General features: G+C 42.4%; 1 protein-coding gene across 1 annotated transcript in view; it reads right to left on the reverse strand.

The window, feature by feature from the left end:
* The window catches only part of LOC124776435 (ATP-binding cassette sub-family C member 4-like), a 261,830-nt gene that overhangs the window by 131,988 nt on the left and 116,659 nt on the right, over positions 1-13,183 (reverse strand). Inside the window, exon 2 of the mRNA XM_047251434.1 lies at positions 2,572-2,682. Coding sequence (XP_047107390.1) covers positions 2,572-2,682 — 111 coding nt within the window. The remainder of the gene's footprint in view (positions 1-2,571; positions 2,683-13,183) is intronic.

Raw genomic sequence — 13,183 nt, forward strand, 5'->3', positions numbered from 1 at the left:
TTCAAATGGCTCCGAGCACTATGGGACTTAACATCTGTGGTCATCAGTCCCCTAGAACTTAGAACTACTTAAACCTAACTAACCTAAGGACATCACACACATCCATGCCCGAGGCAGGATTCGAACCTGCGACCGTAGTAGTCGCGCGGTTCCGGACTGAGCGCCTGAACCGCTAGACCACCGCGGCCGGCAACTGTTCTTTCTCATCCACCCTACTGCCCGGATCTCGCAGCTTCCGCCTTCCTTCTGTGTGCCCCAATGAAGGATATACTCCACGGGAAGCAGTACGTGGGTGATGGAGAGTTTATTGATGCAGCAGGACGTTGGTTCCGACGTCTACCAGTAGACTGGTACTATGCAGGCATACAGACACACCCAGTAAGGGGGTGTAAGCCCATCGCTTTGATCGGAAATTATGTTGAAAAATAGAATTTTGTAGCCCAAAGAGTGGGGAATAATATGGTGTACTGGAGACCAGAATACAACTAACCTGCTTTCAGGAAAAAAAATTGCAACAGTACTTATTGAAAGCCCATCGTATCTTCTAATAAAGTGAACTAATATCTTACAGGTTCTAATTTTTACCACTCCTCTGATGATCGTATTTTCCTCAGGTACAACACAAAATACTACACGAATTTCTCCCTTAATTGTTTATTTAAGGACCACAGAAAGCACTTCTCATTTCGTAAAACGTTTATTTTATAATAGATATTATTGTTTTGAATTCTTAATTATATATTATGTTACTGTTCACTTTACATTCTAGGTGCCAAAAGTTATCAACTTGTTTCACCAGTTCATCACAAATTTCCCTTATATCTTCCTTGCTTGCATTGTAAAACCTTGGCCTTTTTTACATTTAACTTTATTTCATATTCCACATAGCTGGCGTTCAGTTCTTGTAATTGTAATGTATTGTAATTTTTTTTCATTTTCGCTTATTAACATCGTATGATCAGAGAGTCTTATCCCTTTGATTATCCTTGTTCCTATTTTCAAACTAAAGGACGCTGATACCCTCGCCGTTCAGCGTCCACACACTCAAAAAGTATCACCCAAATCATTTTTGGGCCTATTTTTTTTGTGCCGTATAGTGAGTGAAACATACAGTAATAAATGATGCCGCCGATCTGGTAATAAGGTAGGGGACGTCAAACGAATCAAATTTTTCAAATAACCATAGAGTGGAAATGCGCCGAGGTTGAGCTGCGGCCATAATACTGCAGCCAACTAGCGGCGGATCCGAGGAAGTGTGTGATTTTAAACGAACTTCCCTCAGCCTGTACCTACCACTATTAGGCACAATATCCATGCCTGGTTACGTTATACGTTACTTTTCTGCGACACTTGCAGGGTAGAGTTTGTCTATGAAGTGAACTAGGCTAAAACTATCGTAATTCCTAGATTTGTTGAGACAATAAGATTATAAACTGTGCTGCATACATTCTGCTAGGCACACCCAAATACGTTTACTTATCGGGCAAACTTCGGCACGGTACTCTCTGATTGGCTGTCGATTTTTCTTTTTTTTTAAAAAAAAAAAGTGCCGTAGATCAACAACAGGGCACTTGGGACCTTTGGTTGTTTGGAACACTTGACTCGGTTCGACGTCCCCAATTCTGTTTCGACCTGTTTTTCTCTACAGAATCATTGCTAAAATTTGGTGGGCGAACAAGAATTCATCAATTCTCGATCTTTCTAAGATCGTACCCTGCCTCTTAACATGGCTTCCGACTTCACTTATCGTTTTGTGTATGTGAAATGTAAAAGCTGTATCACAGATCGGATTTCATGATAAACTTCAAGTCGCTGCATAAACGCCAGGGTGAAGCCAATTTCACGTAGAAAGAGCGCAAGGTCGTAACACCTCAAATAGGACGAAGCTCTGTGCTCTGTGGTGTCCGTACCAAACGCAGTTCAGTTGACTGATATACTGAAGAAATCAGAGGGAATGTTCGTTATTTTTTGCCGGAATCAACGAAATCATAATACGTTACGATAGTGCAAGGGTACTTTTTGGGAAATTTTGACTGACTCCCAGAGTACTGTTGGAACTGGTTCAATGACTGTCTCATCATCCCAAAATGCAGCAACAAAAGATCGACGAATAACAAGCACATCTGATTTTTTTTTTCCATTTTCCTCCGTGTTAGTTTCCTCTTCACGATATTGATATATTACTAGATCAACAATTATTTTTTAAAGATTGGGAAACATGAGTGCATTTCGTGCTAACCTTGTATCTGTAATTTTTTTCATGATTTTAGTACTTGTTCCTCAGTTTCTATGCATTCGTGTCTTACAAGTATCATCAGACCATACAAATAGTGTTTCTATAAGAATTAAAACAGGATTCGTTATGTTGCATTCTGCCTCATTAGTCAAGAAAAAGGAAGCAACAGCACAACTAGTGTAATATGCAACTATACGATTACTACGCAGTTCATTAATGTAAAGGTGGTGATTAATTGTGCACTGTACAGGCGCTCGATTTGGCGCTGTATTACTTCACGCGTTAGTGAAGGAAGAGGGTAGTAACGAAGCGAATCTCCCGTCTCCGGTACTCACGCTTCAAGAATGTCTCCCAGCTGCTCCGACCTGTCATCCTTCAGAGGCTCGTACAGGTCATCTACTGTAAGATCGTGTGAGTAGCCCTCTCGGAACAAAGGGAGTGTCCACCTGCAACAAAATAATAATAACGTAATATACAGTTACTGCAGATTTTCTTTATCAGTCCATTCACAGATGTAAGAGATAATAACAGGTCTTGGAAAGTCCAAAGAGAGCAAGATTTAAAAAGGAAAATTAGAGAGGAGAAATAACGTTGCCCGTTCTACAGATTTGGACGGGGTTTGTGCAAATGTTACTGTGCATTGGTTTTTGTCGTTTTCCTTCCGATCAGGGATGTTAATGTTCTTAATGTTTACGCCAGTGACTTCAGGAATGGCAGAAATGTCTGTCAGATCATTGTCTTTACTTTTCAGTTTGTTTCCTCTTTATTACAACAAAATTACGCCGAACAAAATTCAGCGTATTTAACAGGTGGGTACATATTTCGACCATAGGCGTGCAGGATGATCAATGAAAATTTATGTTTGTATTGTCCTGGTTCATCTCACCATTAAGCCATAATAAAACTGTAACATATTATTTGCTGGTCGCCCCAATTTGCTCGTCCTGTTCGCTATTGTAGACGCCACACCCTGTTTCCGGTCTCTGCGTGATGGAGTAACTTCTCCAGCCTGGAAATGATCAAACAGGTTCTTTTGGCCAATGTGTAGCGCTTTGAAAGAGATCGCGGCTGCAGAGGCTGTGGCCGGAGTGGCCGAGCGGTTCTAGGCGCTTCAGTCTGGAACCGCGCGACCGCTACGGTCGCAAGTTCGAATCCTGCCTCGGGGATGGATGTGTGTGATGTTCTTAGGTTAGTTAGGTTTAAGTAGTTCTAAGTTCTAGGGGACTGATGACCTCAGATGTTAAGTCCCATAGTGCTCAGAGCCATTTGAACCATGTTTTTGCAGTGGCTGTGGGCGGGCACGGAATTCTACGCAATCTTCCGTTTTCCTCGGCAAGTGTGGTGATTTCGCTAGCGTGCGTGAGCTCGGTAGGGAGAGACTGCATAGCAGACCGTGGAGTCTTGAGTTAGCTGGGGGTGTTGCTCGATAAAAGGGATGGACGTGGTGCTTGGCAGGGTGTAATTGAAGCCTACAAATCCCATTTGTTTCCGTGGAAATTTGGCCGAGGTGTTTTTGTGCGACTTCTTCCTCTATTGAGATTGACCTGTTTTGTTATTGTGGAAATCACGAGCGAAAGTTGTTAGGAGCTTACTGATATTAGTGTAGAAAATGTTTGTGGTCAACATTTCCAGCCCAGTTTTCGGATCGGGGAATTTGTACTGGAGTTGTTAAGATTACTGCTGGGTTCTTCTCATTGACTCTGGAGAAGCGAGATGTCTCGCGGATCAAAGCGAAGCTAGCGACCGTCATCGAGAATGATGTAATAGTCTAGCGCTGCTGATGATTAATCTGGGTCTGCTAATAATCGTGTCCGAGTAAATTTGCGGAGCAGTAAATCTCGTAATTGGTCTCACACGCCCCACCTTGCTAAGAATGCAAGGATTCTAGCTGCAGGCGCAAGTGCACTTCCCCGACATCTACGGAAGCTCCAGTTGTGAGACGGAAGGACCATTTCAAAACAAACTGAAAAGACATCACATGGCACACTAGAATATATGTAAAATTCAACCACTGATAGTTAGTGCAAATCATTAGAGCAGTGTTTTCATAGTCATTTATTTTCGTATTGTGTAGAGGATACGCTGATGAAGTGCGATATCCACTGCAGATCTAGGATAGTCCGAATCATTAACAATACTTTTAATAATGAAATCATTGCAACGCATTGTAACATTCAATCAAGTAATAGGTAAAATCTCTATGGCAAAATGTATGTTTTAATATATAACTTGAAAACAGGCAGCACATTCTGTTTATGATAACAGATTTCTGCATCAAAATGCAACACCTACATTTACCACAGAATATTAAAAGAGACTGAGATAAATGTTAACGACTTTGGTAACTTCTACATCTACATCCGCAAGTCTACTCTACATTTCACAATCAAAAGACTGGCAGAGAGTTCATCGAACCGCTTTCGCACTATTTATCTACCGTTCCATTCTTGAATAGCAAGCAGAAAAAACGAATGCTTAAATCTATCCGTGCGAACTCTAATTTCTCTTACGTTATTACGATATTCATCTCTCCCTATATAGGCTGATGTAGACAAAATATTTTCGCATTCCGAGGAAGAAGTTGGTGGTTAAAATTCCGTGAAAAGATCTCGCCTCAACGAAAAAAGACTTTGTTTTAATGATTCCCATCTCATCTCGCTTATCACACCTCTGAGGGTCTCCCCTATTTCCCCATAATACAAAACGAACTCCCTTCTTTGAACTTTTTCGACGTCTTCCGTTAATACTGTTAGACCTGTTTCATCTTCTAAGGGTTCTGGTAGTCCTTGGTTCGCCTTCCCCATAGTATGATCTACGTGATCCTTTCAATTTAAGTCGCTAGTATAACTAGTGTAGCTAGTATTTAGCTGAATTGACAGCTTACAGATTTGTGTGATTTATCGTGTACCCGAAATCTAACGGACTCCTTTTAGCACTAGCGCAGATGATTTCACACTTTTCATTATATAGAGTTAATTACCACTTTTCGCACCATGCAGATTCCTCACCTAAATCGTTTGGAAATTGGTTTTAATCTTCTGATGGCTTTACAAGACAGTAAAGGACAGTGTCATTTGCAAACAATCAAATCTAAGAGGGGTGCTTAGATTGCCTTATAAACTGAGTATGTAGATTTGGAAAAGCAGAGGACCTAAAACATTTCCTTAGGGAACACTTCACTCCTATTTCAGTCGATGATTTTTAGTCAATTATTAGGAACCGTGACCTTTTTGACAGGAAATCACAAATACAGTCGCACAACTGGGACGATACTTTGCAGGTACGCAGTTTGATTAAAAGTCCCTTGTGATGAATAGTAAGTATCAAAAGTCTTCTGAAAATCTAGAAATATGGAATCAACTTGAGAGTGAAACGGCGGGGAAAAATTTGTACCAAGGCTGCGAATCGAACCCGGGTCTTCTGCTTCAGCCTATGTATACATAAAACCACCTATGTACGACACCAGTAAAGCCTCGGAAATTGTGTGATTTCATTTGAATAAGTGCCAGCACCTGGGTTTCAAGTTGGGTCTCCCATTTATTCCAGAACATGGAGGGCCTCGCAAATTCTGTTCTTGTGTAAGGGGGAATTTGAACTAAACTGGGGCGCCAGTGAGAATTTGGATCGAGGAGAGAGGAGTGCCAAGGCAATCCGTGCGGGTGTGTGAACCAGTGTGCGAAGATGACTTACCGGCTAACGCACCTGCCTGGAAAGCAGGAGAGCCGGGTTCGACTCCCGGCTTTGGTACAAATTTTCACTCGCCGCTTCAGTCTGTACTTCATAAAATCATATATGTATGAGTCCCGTAAAGTCTCGGAAATTGTGTAGTCTCATCTGTGCGGTACGTTTTTCTTGTACTGTACTGCGCAATTACACTACTGGCCATTAAAATTGCTACAGCAAGAAGAAATGCAGATGATAAACGGGTATTCATTGGACGAACATATTATACCAGAACTGACATGTGATTACATATTCTCGCAATTTGGGTGCATAGATCCTGAGAAATCAGTACCCAGAACAACCACCCCTGGCCGCAATAACGGCCTTGATACGTCTGGGCATTCAGTCAAACAGAGCTTGGATGGCGTGTACAGGTACAGCTGCCCATGCAGCTTCGACACAATACCACAGTTCATCAAGAGTAGTGACTGGCGTACTGTTGCGAGCCAGTTGCTCTGCCACCGTTGACCAGACGTTTTCAATTGGTGAGAGATCTGGAGAATGTGCTGGCCAGGGCAGTAGTCGAACATTTTCTGTATCCAGAAAGGCCCGTACAGGACCTGCAACATGCGGTCGTGCATTATCCTGCTGAAATGTAGGGTTTCGCAGGGATCGAATTAAGGGTAGAGCCACGGGTCGTAACACACCTGAAACGTAACGTCCACTGTTCAAAGTGCCGTCAATGCCAACAAGAGATGACCGAGACGTGTAACCAATCGCACCCCATACTATCATGCCGGGTGATACGCCAGTATGGCGATGCCGAATACACGCTTCCAATGTGCGTTCACCGCGAGGTCGGCAAACTCGGATGCGACCATCATGATGCTGTAAACAGAACCCGGATTCATCCGAAAAAATGACGTTTTGCCATTCGTGCACCCAGGTTCGTCGTTGAGTACACCATCGCAGGCGCTCGTGTCTGAGATGCAGCGTCAAGGGTAACCGCAGCCACGGTCTCCGAGCTGATAGTCCATGCTGCTGCAAACGTCGTCGAAAGTTTTGTGTGGATGGTTGTTGTCTTGCAAACGTCCCCATCTGTTGACTTAGGGATCGAGACGTGGCTGCACGATCCGTTACAGCCACGCGGATAAGATGGCTGTCATCTCGACTGCTAGTGATACGAGGCCGTTGGGATCCAACACGGCGTTCCGTATTACCCTCCTGAACCCACCGATTCCATATTCTGCTAACAGTCATTGGATCTCGACCAACGCGAGCAGCAATGTCGCGATACGATAAACCGCAATCGCGATAGACTACAATCCGACCTTTATCAAAGTCGGAAGCGTGATGGTACGCATTTCTCCTCCTTATACGAGGCATCACAACAACGTTTCACCAGGCAACGCCGGTCATCTGCTGTTTGTGTATGAGAAATCGGTTGGAAACTTTCCTCATGTCAGCACGTAGTAGGTGTCGCCACCGGCGCCAACCTTGTGTGAATGCTCTGAAAAGCTAATCATTTGCATATCACAGCTTCTTCTTTCTATCGGTTAAATTTCGCGTCTGTAGCACGTCATGTTCGTGGTGTAGCAATTTTAATGGCCAATAGTGTAACTATTGGAGACCGCGACATCAGTAATTAAAATAGTAATTCTTACTCCAGTGTAAACACGTAACTCTCTGAACGCAGTGCAAAAATACACTGCCGGCTAAACGCAAGCTTTAAAACCTAAGCCCCACACGCGTTAGTCGCTCACGTAGGCCCGGAGCCACACCGACTTGAATACTTGACTTGGGTTGGGATTATCAGGTGCGACAAAGCGATAGGCCCCACCGTGCACGTGCAGAGAGGTCCATCATCATGTTCAACATTTGTCATTCACTTTTGGGATATTTCCCGACATTTTCGACTCCATATGCCTTATAACAAAGTATTTATCTCAGCATCATCTACGACGCTTTGAAGGGTTTTTAAACTTTAATTTTAATCGCCCTGTTTACTGATGTTTACATAAGACGCCTCGTTTGTGAAACATTTCTCTGGTAACAGTTTTCACTTGTCAGACGCCCACTTACTCATTTGCGTTTTTGTAAATAGAAGAGCTGTTCCGAAATCTCCTGCACCATTGTACTACTCATCGGTGACCATTACAATGAAGCCATTTTCTTGCACTTTGTTCTCACAAACTGACTAGCAACAAATAGAATGAGGGACGTAGCGCCCGTCTGGAACATAATAACCACGCAAGAAAAGCAAACGGGAAGTCGCGTCCAGGACTTGGTCGCTGACTGCAAGAGGGGCTGCTGGCCGAAGCGACGCGTCCGAGATTAATGATATTTACTCGCGGCGGCCGTAAGCCGGTCAGCAGGAACCACTTTCAGCAGCCGCCAAACAGCGGACAAAGGGGCGATGACGCCCTGTGTTCGACTGCCCGCGCAGCCTTCAAACGCACAACGTGCGCAGCCGGGATACAGGCGAGCAGGCACCTGCCGGGGTGACGCCCACAGTAGGGATAGACGCCGGTATTTTAGCTCCGAATAACAGGTATTTTTCGGTATGTATTTGGTCTCGCTTATAACAGGTATTTTTATTGTTTACTGATAACCGAGCAAAAAAAAAAAAAGATATATAAATTAGCCATAGCAGCAGTGCCAAAATTTTTCGTTCCTAATAAACCTTATTTAAGAAAAGGTGTAGTGTCTAATCATAATATTTGAATTGGTTTGAAATATTGTTTTATTATATAAAATGAGAAAAGTGATCAGCGCTATTTTAACAACAATGCCAACACAAACGAGATGCGAACATATGGCGTAAGAACTGGTACGACACTTCTGACGCCGGCCGCGGTGACCAAGCGGTTCTAGGCACTTCAGTCCCGAACTGCGCGACTGCTACGGTCGCAGGTTCGAATCCTGCCTCGGGCATGGGTGTGTGTGATGTCCGTAGGTTAGTTAGGTTTCAGTAGTTCTAAGTTCTAGGGGACTGATGACCTCCGATGTTAAGTCCCATAGTGCACAGAGTCATTTGAATCATTTTTTGACATTGCTGAGACAATAACGGCCCTGGCATAAGGTACGCGCGTACGTGCAGTGTGCAAAATTTGCCCCGACCTGGTCTATAAGGTACTTCCTCGCTGTCGTCGAAGGACACCCATTGTACTGCAGGATGGCACCAACCATAGTCTGGAAATATTTTTACAAAGTGACGTAGCAATGAAGCACATTGCTTCACTTACTTTGAGAAATCAAAGATTTGTCTGTTAATAGTGTAAAAGTAACAGAGGAGGGAATTTATAATATCGGTAATAAAATAAAACTTAAGAACAATTCAGTCACGGTAGGCTACACAGTAAAAATAAAAATTAGTTCTCTACCCTCTGCGTCTAATAATATGCCTTTATCTGAAACTTCCTGGCAGGTTAAAACTGTGTGCCGGACCGAGACTCGAACTCGCTCGGGACCTTTGCCTTTCGCGGGCAAGTGCTCTAGCTTTTTTTTTTTTTTTTTTTTTTTTTTTTTTTTTGTTTTTCTCGTACGATATAGTTCGTTCAAGATGATCGTTGATTCCTTGACTCAGTTTTTTTTTTTATTACAGAGAGCACGCAGCCCTCTGACCGAACACGCTGAGCTACCGTGACGGCACCATCTGAGCTACCCAAGCACGACTCAGGACCCGTACCCAGAGCCTCAATTCCGGCAGTACCTCGTCTCCTACCTTCCAAACTTCACAGAAACTCTTCTGCGAACCTTGCAGAACTAGCACTCCTGGAAGAAAGGATACTGCGGAGACATGGCTTAGCCACAGCCTGGGGAATGTTTCCAGAACGAGATTTTCACTCTGCAGCGGAGTGTGCGCTGATGTGAAACTTCCTGGCAGATTAAAGGCAAAGGTCCCGAGTTCGAATCTCGGTCCCGCACACAGTTTTAATTTGTCAGGAAGTTTCACATCAGCGCACACTCCGCTGCAGAGTGAAAATCTCATTCTGCCTTTATCTGTTTGTAGTCCTTGAAAACGGAGAAATTTCACCCTTTAGCACGCACTATTCGTAATGATTAAATAGTGTTATGATCCCCCTTTACATCATAATTTTTGTGCAGAGTTTCAAAAAATTAGAACTAACAGTACCAATAGCAGAATACTGGTGATTTTTTTTTTTTTGGTGGTATTCTACCATTAATCACTTTTAGAGAAAAGAATTTTGATTATATGTATCTTGAAACTGAGAGAGCCGAACTTTTTCAGTCTTTGTTCGATTTCTGCGTTTATTACAGGAAATAATAAGAATAAAATAACCGAAAATCGGTTGTTTCAGAAACAGTTATTATGAGCGGCTTAAACAGTCAGGTTAAAATGGTGTAGAAAAAATCTGTATAACAGGGAACCGGTTGTTTCAGCGATAACCGCCATCCCCAAGCTGCAGCAGGATGAAGCAGTTCGTACGCGCAGTAAAAAGATACTGTTAACTCCTATGTACCGATACAAAACTAAAGCAGCACCGATTATTGGTGGCTGCAAAGTGTTGTTACCGCAGTAGGATATTACTGTGCAGCCCTCTAGACGGTGTATCACCAGTTCGTACGTGTAGCTGACCTTAAGAAGAAGGAGAAGAGAAAGCAAAGGCCTACCTGGTTTCCGGCATGCAAGCAGCTAGGTGTGGTGTTTCTTTTCGAAAGAGCTGACTATGAGAAAGAAGGCAGACTTCCAGTTATCTCATCACATGTACACCAGTACGATCGCCCGAGTAGACAGTATGTTGATTTATCGCTTCCCCGTTCGAAGTTCGCGATTATTAACACATCGCACCCTTGCTACGAAAGTGGCACAACTCAAAACTCTTGAAATGTGATGTGCTTACTATGACAGAGCTGCAGAATCCATACTTGACGCGTCATCGAAAGCGAGTTTCTATTACAACATACTGTGAGAGCAGCTGATCACGCTACTTGTGTGGAGTAGGAACATCCTCATAACCACAAAAGGAGCTTAACTTTGATAGTTGAGCAGTGAATCCTACAGCGGGCGGTCATTGTTTGAAGTGCAAAACTGTATTAGTTGGAGTTGTGTCGGTTTTTGAAGTGAAGTCAAATAAATGCAGCTTGATAATTCTTCTTTGTGTCACTTTAATTGGTCAAGATAAGCTTAAAACGGGTAAATAATTGGGGTAAGCCGATTCTGACGAATCATTATTTCGAGTTCCGCCGGTTTTAATGAATACATTATGTAGAGACACACAATTGTTGCTTAATCCACAATCTTTTATTGTGTACACGACCGGTTTCTAGGTGTAAATTTTAATGGTGAAAGTATTGTGTTACACAACTGTGGAAGGGGATCTCCAACGAATTTAAGTAAGTTGAAATGAAATGAAAAGTCGTATGGCTAGGGCCTTTCGTCGGGTAGACCGGTTGCCTGGTGCAAGTCTTTTGAGTTGACGCCACTTCGGCGACTTGCGGCTCGATGAGGATGAGATGATGAGGACAACACAAAATCCAGTCCCTGAGCGGAGAAAATCTCCGACCCAGCCGGGAATCGAACCCGGGCCCCGTAGCATAGCATTCCGTCGTGCTGACCACTCAGCTATCGAGGCGGACTTAAATAAGTCCTCACCTCAATGTTGTCATGGAATCAAAGGTCTCTTGTCAAAAGGATAAAAGTGACTGTAACAGTATTATCGATGTTACCTATAATGGTCTTATCTTACTTCTTTGTCTGTTTTTACTTAATGTGAGTTCTGTATAACTATGCTATTTGGTGTAGCATCATGTACACGTTTTATTGATGATTTATGACAATTTAAATAATTGTAATTTATCTATGGATGTAACGTGAAAAGTAATGTTGTAGAAGAATGAAAACGTTATACTTTACTGGTTCATGCATAGGGAAAGTAGGTTTGTAATCATGTAACGCTTGAAGGGAAGTCCTTCCGCAAAGGAACTCGCTAGATGGGAATAGGAAAGGTGGCTCTGGCGATCGAACTGCAAAGCTCCTTTTCGGCATGAGTCAATTGGTGGCCAGCAGGCAATGGGTCCGCATCTTCCGAACTGAAAGAGGCGAGAAGAACTGCAAGATTATATACTGTAGCTTCGGATGCGTTAATAATGCGGCTTATTATTCATAGCATACTGTGGTTAGCTCTGTGCTACGAAAATCGGACGCTAAGAAGAGAATTCTCAGAGCTTGTTGCACAGAAAGAGCTGTGGATACTTTTACCGCCTGTTTAGAATAGTACAGGAGATCGACGTTGCCACCACCTTCATCTCAATTTATCAGTTGAGTACTGTATCATTGGATGGGCCAGTTATGTGGTTTGGTTTTCAATAAAAATTTTGTGTTCTCTAAACTCTGTGTTGAGCCACCGTTAGTTATTTACCTCGCAGGATCCTATCTCAAGTGCTACTATGAATCCGAGTATCCTATTTTACTGAACTGAATAGCAATTTTTTCCTTAACAGAAGGTAACAAACTTTGTGTAGTTGTAAAGTACATAATTCTTTAGTGAGCGTAGGTTTGGAAATACTTCACGTGGTTTCCATAACTTGACAACTGAAGTATTCAGTTTAATCATTCTTTTTGTTGAAATAATAGTGTTTACAATTTCATGTGTTATGTACTTAACACTGTTTCCCAAATTTATGTTATGCCACGTTCTGAATCTACCGATAAATTAGTTTCTGGGTCCCCATGTCAATTGTTGAGGCAAATGTAAATGTCCTATTACAATAACAGCAGTCAAGATTAAGCAGGTGATTACAATTATTCAAATTATATTAGATTCAGGTGTCACATACTCCGTTTGAGTTAAATAATATAAAGCAGTGAATATTCCTTGAGAATGCAAATAATAATCCGTACATAAGATACAACTACTTCATAACTATTTCAATAGTAGTAATTTCCTACAGTTATACTGACAACAGAACCTCTTGTCCATAGCAATAGCGCTCTGCCATTAGTAATCATTTACCTACAATTATCATTATATTTCTACAATAATGTACAGACAGTAAGTGTTATTGAGAGCCAGTTGTTGCCTAAACATGTTAATACTTCTTCTGTGTAGTTCAAGTCAATTCACTGGTACATTACTTGCTAAATTGTTCTACTGTCTTGTATCTTATTAGCAAAACAGGAGTTCACGATCATGTAAAATCAACTCACATAGTTAACTTTATGAACCAAAGTGCAACTTTGGCTAATTAGGCTGGTGAGTTTCTTTTCACGTAATCACAATTTACTAAATTACTAACAGAACCATGGTCCTATGCCCGTTT

This window comes from Schistocerca piceifrons, chromosome 2 (assembly GCF_021461385.2).
Source record: "Schistocerca piceifrons isolate TAMUIC-IGC-003096 chromosome 2, iqSchPice1.1, whole genome shotgun sequence".
Classification (NCBI taxonomy): Eukaryota; Metazoa; Arthropoda; class Insecta; order Orthoptera; family Acrididae; genus Schistocerca; species Schistocerca piceifrons.